At 36.8% G+C, this 10,357-nt stretch overlaps 1 protein-coding gene across 1 annotated transcript in view; it reads right to left on the reverse strand.

Moving 5' to 3' along the window:
• Window positions 1-2,888: 2,888 nt before the first annotated feature.
• Window positions 2,889-10,357, reverse strand: part of cnpy3 (canopy FGF signaling regulator 3) — an 11,993-nt gene continuing 4,524 nt past the window's right edge. The window contains exons 4-6 of the mRNA XM_062445118.1: window positions 9,746-9,868; window positions 9,035-9,152; window positions 2,889-4,303 (exon numbers count right to left, since the gene is read on the reverse strand). Of these exons, the coding sequence (XP_062301102.1) occupies window positions 4,020-4,303; window positions 9,035-9,152; window positions 9,746-9,868 (525 nt within the window). The 3' untranslated portion in view covers window positions 2,889-4,019. The remainder of the gene's footprint in view (window positions 4,304-9,034; window positions 9,153-9,745; window positions 9,869-10,357) is intronic.

Genomic DNA, 10,357 nt, shown 5'->3' on the forward strand with positions numbered 1-10,357 from the left:
TTTATCCAGGGCCAATGTGACAAAGAACATTTTACAGTCCTAAACACAAAAAGAGAAGCTCATAGCTACAGTTTATTTTCATTATAAATCGATTAATCTGTTGATTCATTTCTTGAGCAATCTTTTTATCCATCAAATGTCATAAAAATGTGACAATTGACAATTTCGAGCCCATGGTGACACAGAAAAGCATCAAATCATCATATTTAAGAGCAAATATTTGGCATTTTTGCTTCATAAATCACTCAAACGATTAGTGATAGTTGAGAGAGTGAAATCACCGCAGTTCATCACTGCAGTCACATTATAATTAACATTCACTGGCAGATATTCAATACAGAGGGTGATGAAAAGTTTCCTGCTGTCAAATTAACACTGTTCTCCTCTGCAGCCGGTGGAAAGTCGCTGCTGGCAGGTTGTATTTGGGATAATTAGCAGCCACATTGGAAAATGGCGCAAAAACAGGTGATATAGGTTGGGTTTAAACCTTTTTTCTCTACTTTGTGGTGTCAGTTTGTACAAAAAGAGGATTTTTTATTCAACCTGAGCTCTTTACATGTGACCAAGATAATTAAATTACCCTTATTTACCCGCCACTGTGTGCTAAAGATCATTGGACACACCTTTAACCTTTGTGCTTAACCCCGTCCTCCTTAGTTACCGTTGCTAGGGCAGTGAAGCTTTTAGTTTAGTTTAGTTTAGTTGGAAGCTGAGAGTTTTAGCAGATTGATATCCTCTAATGTCACAGTGTCACCTAAAAGCTTCTTCTTGAAAGTTGCAATAATTAAAACTTAAAGGCTTCAGATCTTATTTTGTTTAAACCATTGTTTTGGACTTAAGGCAAAAATAATCTACAAAATATTAGAAATCAATACAAAAATAAAGACCCATATTTTTAAATATCCAACATCTACACTCACCAGCCATACATATAACCTTTATTAAGGTGATAATTCTACTTTATGTTTATTATTGAGGTTTCAGTAGGTGTTGGTGGTGTAATAGAGTGTATTATATTAAATGGTGTTCCTGATATTTTGCTGCTTCATGTTATTGGAGTGGACAACATATTAGGAACACTAATGAATATGATGCACACCACCACTACCACCCACTACGATAATCTTCATAGAAGTAGGATTTGAAGCAGAGCTGTTGTATTGGATTGCATTAGGGTTGTACAGGTGTACCTAATGATGTGGACGGTGAGTGTACGCACTGCTACTAAACTATGTTAACAGAGTAAGTCCCAGAGCTCTGCTGCCCTCCAGTGGTCAAAATGCACATTACACCCACTGGGCTGCAGAAGATAACAGATAATTTATTGTTCTTAAACAATATTGTGAAATGTTGATAATGTGGCTCTTGTGAAGCACTTTAAGTCTGTAGATTTTCATTGTGAATGAATATTCTTAGAGTAAAAAAAGAGTTTTGGGGTTTTTTTTCATTCAAATTAATGTAGAAGAATGAAACTTGGCATGCACAATGTATCATGTCAAGATGCACAAAAAAAGTTTCTTGGAGTGGAGCAATTGAATGTAGTATTCATCAGGAATGACATCAGTAATATAACAATAAAAATGGTATATTAAAAGTCATTACTGTGATAAGCGTACAGTACCATAAAATATTGTTTTTTTTAAACATGAAAACGCAATACATTACTTTGGTATTACTGTGAATTGTTTGGAATCTACTGTAGTTTCAGATAATTACAGTATCATATTGTAATTTTACATTAAAATACTGTATTTTCACAGTAATATTGCATCTGGTTTGCTGTAGAAACAATACATTACTGTGATTTTCATGTAAATTACTGTAAAATAAATACAGTATACTACTGTGAATTTACAATTATTAGCCAGTAATTTACTGTAAAATTACAGTAATATTCTTTGCAGAGCAATAATCAGTTTAATGTGACTGACAGGAAACTTCATAGGATCCATATTAAAAATGAGACACTTACGGAGCTTTTAAACCTGTTTATTGATGCATTGATGTGTCAGCTCATAGTTTCAAATAGCGACTCCAATCCAACACAGCCAGCATTTTCACTTCAGAATACAAATCTGTAGAAACACACACGCGCACACTTGGAAAAAATGCAAAAAACAGACACGCACACACACACAAGCTTTCACTGTCAGCTCGGCAGTCAACAAGCACACACACACAAAAAACACACACTTGAAACAGCAGCTTTTGTACAGCACACACAAAAAGAATAAAACAAATAGCATAAAACACATGACAAGAACACGTTTACAAAGAGGTACCTCACGGTGTAATTACTCATTAAAGGGGAATTTCACTCAAACTGAAGCCTTAACATCACATTTCTGCCAAAAAAAAGGGGGGAAAAGATGAAATGCAATAATCTAACCTGCTGAGGTGGTTAAAAGGTCTGAATTCAGCACAGTCAGCTTCTTATACTGATATAAAACACTGAGAAATATTATAATATTTAAAATATTAAACAGAAAAGCAGTTTTATATAATTGACCGGCCATGAATTGATATGTTAACACTCTCAGGAAACACATGCTGAGCATTTTCAAAAGCTCTTAAAAGTACATTAGATTTAAAAAACAACAACAGATTTTTGATGATGTACCAGTTTTCAGGTGGAATTAATATTTCTGTAAATAATAATTTTGAAAAAAGCAGAAATAGGAACAAAAAAACACACAGATTCACATTATAAGGAGCACATAAACACATGAGTCACTTCAAATGTACTTCATTTAACTGAGAAAGAAAAGAAAGACACAATGAAGGAAAAATACACAAACAAATAAGAAAAAAAACTTAATATTGGCAAAAAGCATTCAATCTAACATTGTCCAGCATCAGAGGGAAATTTGATCTAAATCCAGTGTTTGTTTGTTTTTATTTTCTTCAACTGATGATTCTTCAATAAATCAATTAACATTTTAGTTTAAAAATGTCAATAAATAATAAAAAAATGCCCATCGCAGTTTCCCAGAGCCCAAGATGACGTCTTTTTTTTTTGGTGTTTTGATTTGTTTTGTTTTACCAGCAGTTCAGAACACAAATCAAAATCAATTAATAACAAATAAAGAAAGAGAAGCAGCAAATCATCATATCTAAGATGCTGGAACTGATGGTCTATCCAAATAGCAGTGTTATTATAACCGACAGAATCACGGCAAAAGTTAAAAACTAATGTTGTAATGAACGACAATTATCCCTTTAAGCAAACACAATGTTAGTTTCAATCGAGATTAGTCTGCATTCCCTTCACACACCTGAAATGAGGCGACAAAAAAAAGTCAAATGGGCAAAACGAAAACCTCAAGATAAAGTCAAAGCTCCAGCAAAACGTGTAGTAAAGAGCAACTTTATTAATAGAGCAACCAAGCCTTCATCAGGGTCATCATTAAACACATAAAAAAACAGTATTTAAAAAGGGTTAAAAAGCAGCCAATGAGGGTTTCTACCAAGATTTGTTGGGTACATGGTTATTTGACTACTCATCTTGTACATACCCCATCGGCTGATACGTGTCTGGATGCACATAATTGGGACATTTTTGTACCTTTAATACGCTATTTAAATGCTGCTTGTAATGGGTTTCATGATGACCCTGATGAATGCCTCAAGCCAAAACATGTCGGTCTCCTAATAAAGTTGTTCTATACTACGAAGTGTTGCTGGAGCTTTGACCTTTTTTGGGACTTTTCCCCTTCTCCATGCAACCTTTGGAAGAAGGTGAAGTTGTGCCAGAAATCTCTACCCTGTTTCTAAATTAAAAAAAAACCTTAAAAACTCGATGGTTAGTTTTGGATAATCGGTTCTAAATCTTGACGACAGCTGATTTTTCTCTCACACGGCAAGAACCATCCGAAAACTGAAATAAAACACTTTTAAAAACCGCGTGTAACAGTACGAGAGCTCATCTCAAACTCAGTTGAGGACATTTCCACAAGCTGCAGACTGATATTTACTAAGAGTTTTGTCTAAGAAAGCTGATCCAGGACCAGGACCGGGGCTCACAGCTCCGTCTTCTGCCCAGACAGAAGCACCTGTGGCTGGATCTCCTCGTCCGAAGTCATCCCTCCAGCATCCATCTTTTCGGCGGGAGCTTTGCCCTTTTTCTTCTTCTTCACTTTCTTCTCCTTCTTCTTCCTGGTGGTCTCCTCTCCTCCGTCCGCTCCATCCTCGCTCTTGCTCTTTCCCTTCTTCCCTACCTTCTTCTTTTTCTTCTTCTTCTTGTCCTCTGCGATGGCCGCCAGATCTCCCTTCTTCTTCGGGGTCCAATCTTCACTCAGACAGGCTGGACGGAGAGATAGAGGGAAGAAAGAGAAGAGGACATAATGAAACGTGGAGGGTGGCATGGGAAGGAGGGAGGGAAAGGGAGAGGGAAGGTGAGAAGAATTGAAGGGGGAGAGCAAGAACAAAATGAAAGAAGGGGAAGGGAGTAAAAAAAAGAAAGAAGAAAATACACAAAAAAGAAGGAAATAGAAAATTAACACAATTAGAGAAAGAGAAAAAAGGAAATGGGAAGAAATGATGGAGGGAACAAAGTTATAAAGAACAAAAGACCTGTGTGTGTCTGTCTGTCTGTCTGTGTGTATCTGTGTGTCTCACTGTCTATGTGTGTGTGTCTCTGTCTTTGTATCTCTGTGTGTGTCTGTATCTGTGTGTGTGTGTGTGTCTCTGTGTCTGTCTGTGTGTGTATGTATGTGTGTATGTATGTGTGTGTCTCACTGTCTATGTGTGTGTGTCTCTGTCTTTGTGTTTATCTTTGTATCTCTGTGTGTGTCTGTATCTGTGTGTGTGTGTGTGTGTGTCTGTCTTTGTATCTGTGTGTGTGTCTGTGTGTGTGTGTGTCTGTCTTTGTATCTGTGTGTGTGTCTGTGTGTGTGTGTCTCACTGTCTATGTGTGTGTGTCTCTGTCTTTGTGTGTGTCTTTGTATCTGTGTGTGTGTGTGTGTGTGTGTGTCTCTGTGTCTTTGTATCTGTATGTGTATGTATGTATGTATGTGTGTGTCTCTCTGTCTGTGTGTGTGTGTGTGTGTGTGTATGTATGTGTGTGTCTCTCTGTCTGTGTGTCTGTGTCTGTGTGTGTGTGTGTGTGTGTATTTTCCCTATAGTGGATTCTGGAATGTTGCTATGATGTCATATAGAATGTGGAATGTGACTTGAAACAGACGTTCAGTAGATCTCAGTCAGACTGGAGTCAACAACAACACTTCAAGGAAAATGGAGCAACCTATCAAGTACGTGTCTCCAGGCAAAAATATTGATTATCTATTTTCTCCAATAAGTCTCATTTGACTACATGTGATAAATCTGTCTTATTCTGTCTGTAGCGAACAGGAAAACCTCAGGAGACGACTCACACGAGCAGAAACCAGCCACAGAAAGGAGCAGGAGCTTTACGACAGGATGATGGAAACTGGTTTTGCACTCGAGGAACTACTAAATGAGACTGTAGCTGAGAACATGAAACTCATCGAAAGAGTGAAAGAGTATGACATCTAACTAACTAAAGGAAACTGACATTTATACACACTGGCTAAAATTCGCCATCGACTTTTCTGTAATGTTGTTGGTGAATCTCATACCAACAAGCTTTGTTATTCCCAGAAGAACATTTCATTCCTATGTGCACCTTTTTCAAAATAGGATATGAGAGCTCATGTTTTTTTTTTAAATTCAGGTTGCAACAAAAGCTGGCAGATTTGAAAAAAAAGAGGGAGACGGAAGATGAAGCTGATGAAGCCCACAGACAGCAGCTTTTGTTGGAGGAGGAACAAAGAAAAATTGTCAACAATCAGCTGATTTACATGAGAAAGATGGTGAGTTACATGCTTCAATTTCTCCTTCTGTTGGTCTATAAACTTGATGATGGTTGACATTCAACATTCAAGATCAGTTAACATTGTAAAGTCGCTTTGAGGACAATACTGTATAGTGAGAATTTGAGGTTGGGTGTATATGGGTTTTTAGGTTAAACTCAACAACCATCCTCTCTTTTACTGCACAACTAGAGTCAACCAGGACTGTACAGCTTGTTCAGTAGCTCACACCTCAACTGGTGATGATTTCTAACCCTGGTCCCATTGTTGGTCTTTGTGCAGGAAAAGGAGATTGAGAAGCTGAGAGAGCAGAATGACAATTTGACTGCTGAAGTAAGACTCTGCCATATACTATATAATCCTCTCTAGTCGTGTGTGTGTGTGTGTGTTTCTTCCACCATTTTACAGCCAAACATTGACCATGCAAAAGAAATTAAATGGCCAGAAACATAAAAATATACAAAGTAGTTGATAGAAATGCTTCTCTGGAGCCCACTCTTACTGAGCTGCTTCTCTTTCAGATGGACCAATTCTCTCTGGGAAAGACATATAAGGATCATCTTGAAAAGATGAGCACAACGGAGCAGGAATTACAGGTAAAACGCAGTGATAAATATTTTCTTCCAAACTGCCGATCTGTCCAAATAGCACATTAATTCAGCTGTAGTTAATTAACACAGCTGATGAATGACTTCTCTTGTGTTTCGTAGCACAAATTGGAGAAGATTAAAGAAGCCTTAGGTGGTAAAGATGATGAAATCAAGAAGGTATGTATGCAACTTCATAAAACCTTCAAGATATGATGTCACTTTCAACATCAGACGTGGTAATGACCAAATGAAAACGCCAGTTAATCAGAGTGTCTTCGTTTTTTGACAGAAATTCATGACATTGGTCCAAAACCTTAACGAGGTAGAGGAGCATTTAAACAACGTAGAGGTATGTACAACATACAGTATAGTATTATTTCTCTGTGTGAGTGAGTGCAGGCTTACTGTGCCTATAATTGTGCTTTTCTAAATAAATATCATCTTTCTTCTGCAGACTCTCAGACAGGAACAACAAGAACTTCGAGAGCAGCTGAGAAGAACACAGGAGGAGCAGATATTGTTATTACTGTGTGATATTTAATTTCCTTATACCGTTAGAACAGTCTAGCTTATTTTAACCTATATTTGACCAGCATAGGCTTTAAAATAAGCCAGTCTGAGTGTAGTGTTTCAGTCATTAATGTTATTGTTGGCCATCCTGTAGATGATTTAATTACTATTAGCAGATGTTTGTGTTGAGTTGTCTGACTTTTCCTATTTGTATTATCTGATTTTATAGAGCTACACAGAGTTCTCCACAGGAACTAATAAGTGAAAACAGACAACCTCCGGACATTTCACTAACGGTGAGTATAACATCTAAACAACGTTATTAAATATTCACATATACAATATTCTAGGACTGACAGCATCTACCAGTTATAGCTAGCACTTAGCAATACAATAGTTCCACATTTTGGGGAATACACTTGTTCACTTTGTTGTCAAGAATATTAGATGTTTGTTAGAAGGTTGACACCATTCTCACATCTGTACGGTAAATGTATTCATCGAACCTTAACGTAGTATAAAGAGTAAAAGTAGTAGTAGTCGTCTGGCTCTGTCCAAACTCAAGCTAACGAAATTGTCTTAGCAGCATCTCTAAAGCTCAGTAGCTAACGTAAAGACTTTGGAACAACTCACAAAAACAATCTGGTTCATAACGACTCGAAAATGTTTGTAGACTTTGGTTTGTGTATGAATTAAGCAAACGCAATATAAAACATGTTCATTAGAAAGCTTTAGAGGTTCTGGTGGGCCGCTTTTGTTATCGTCAGACAGAGCCATGCTAGCTGTTTAGCCCTGTGTTCTGTCTTTGTGCTAAGCTAGTCATCTTTTCATGTCATTTCCCAAAATATTGTAAATACTCCAACTGTTCCTTTAAGTGCTGTTTTATCAGAGGTTGGCCTAATTCTTATATAGACATGTACTGAATCTTTCTATCATTGCAGGAGGAGAATGACAAAGACAAGCAAGATGGAAAGACTGGAAGGTAGATGTCTATCACATAATGCACTGTAAAAATATATAAATATGTTCCTGAGTAGCTGCAGATCAGAGATAGGTTTTTGAGTGATATTCAAAGTTTTTATCTGTAGAAGCAAAAGCATAGGACTAAAGGAACTTAACCCTTATTCTTTGACTTATTTGTGTCATATGTGTGTGTTTAGCTGGTGGCGTCATTGTGCTATGGGCCTGTGGGAAGGAGTGAAGATAGCTGGATTAATCACCCTGGTTGTCCCCATTTCTGTGGGTTTCATGGTTTGGATGTCGCCTGCCTGCAACAACCCCGATCCTGACTGCAACTGTCGCAACATGCTTTTAGACTGGCTGGACTACTTTCACCAGTCCGAGTACACAAACCCCGTTCCTTACTAAAAACGTAGCTAGATCACACATTACACATACACTACATTGAAAGGTACATTACACATAGACATTACATATTAACAGATACATCTTACAATGGCCACTGAACACTTGACTTGACTTTGCACCTGTCCGCCCAGGAAGGGGGCTCCCTCATTTGTGATCCTTCCCGAGGTTTCTTCCAAGTTTTTCCCATTACAAAGGATCTCTTGGGAGTTTTTCCTTGCCCTCCTGAGGGGGGTGCCACCTCTCTCTCTCTCTCTCTCCTCTCCCCCTCACTCTTTCCCAACCTAACTGGTCAAGGCAGATGACCTAAAACTCACTGTTAAAGGGGAGTTTTTCTTTTCTTTTCTTTTCTTTTCTTTTTTGAGATGACTGATTCAGCACTTTATAAGAAACATCGACTAGACTAGCAGACTGTTGAATTTGCAAATGTATAGAATAAATATAAATATTATATGTAAATTATATATATGATAAATATAAATATTATATGTACATAAATAAATGTAAATAACATGTACTGTATATAATAAATACATTTGAATCACATGTATATAATAAAACACTTGGTCTGAGTTTTTCCTGAGTTTTTATATTTTGTTTGTTTATTTGGCTCTGTACAGTTTAACGTCTGAATTTCTTCTTTGAATGTCTTTATTAATGTATTTGAAACTGAACTCTGTGTGTGTGTGTGTGTGTGTGTGTGTGTGTGTGTGTGTGTGTGTGTGTGTGTGTGTGTACCTTTGTCCTGTCCTTTGAGAACATGTTTATCACACAGATATGTTGTCAGGTCTTCCTCCTGGTTTCCTTTGTACCAGTCCTCAATCACCTCCTCATACTTCTCCACCAACACATCACACTGATGGACAAATACACACACATTTGAATAAATAAACAATGAATCACAATAACAATAATAATAATAATAATACTACTACTAATAATAATGATAATAATAAATTTCATTCATAAAAAAAACATTTTAAAAGAGAACAAATAAAAACAAGCTGATGAGTAAAAAAAGAAGGAGTTTAAAGCAATTAAAGGAAATGTAAAATAAATGAAATCAAGTTTTCAAGTTTTAAGACGGGACTTAAAAGAGAAAAGTGACTGTCAGCTGACCTGATTTAAAGTATATTGATACTGATATTAAATACTCAAAAGTCACCAAAACCAAATTTTTTGTTTTTGTCAGGAAGAAGTTGACTTTAAAACAAAAATTTAAACATTAGAAAACCTGAAAAAGACTGAAATCTATTCTAAAAGTGGGATTTTATGTTTTAAGGTTATACAGTGGATCACAGAGTTTAGCTGAGCTACGTTAGTATATCTTTACTTTTTCTTTCTCATTTATAATTTAGTGAAGTTCACATTATAACACTGATTTTAAATGTAAAAATGTACACGTGTTGGCAGGTGTGTGTTAATATTTTATGGGTCAGACTCCAGCACCTGTTTCTTCAGGTCGGCCACTTCTGCTGACGTCTCGTTCCACAGCTCGAAGGGAATATCCATCACCACGTTCACTCCTTTATTCACCAAACCGTGAAGGGTGGAGAAGGTCTCTGACATGCCCTGTACACACACACACACACACACACACACACACACACACACACACACACACACACACACACACACACACACACACACACACACACACACACACACACACTTGAAAAACTCGGACACCTGAACTTGTACAATCTGGCTTTTCATTTATTAATATTAAACAACAAATGTGAGTCAAATTCAAGCTGCTCTTCATGTGACAACTACGAAGCTTTTAACTGAAGCATCTGAAAACATGATCAAAACATGTGCAACTGTGTTTTTTCTTTTTTTCTTTTTTTCAATAAATGTTTGACAGTCTGATATCTGAGATGAGCAGCAACAAACATTCAGGACAAAGGGTTAATTTGTTGTGCCTTGAGATAACTTTTATTGTGTGATTCAACGCTATATAAATAAGATTGAATTAAATAAAAAATAAAACTACTACACTACTTTCTAATAACTTTGCACCTCTGTGATGTGTGTATAAATGCTCCTTACATCTCATCT

Source organism: Scomber scombrus, chromosome 23 (assembly GCF_963691925.1).
Source record: "Scomber scombrus chromosome 23, fScoSco1.1, whole genome shotgun sequence".
In the NCBI taxonomy this organism is placed as follows: Eukaryota; Metazoa; Chordata; class Actinopteri; order Scombriformes; family Scombridae; genus Scomber; species Scomber scombrus.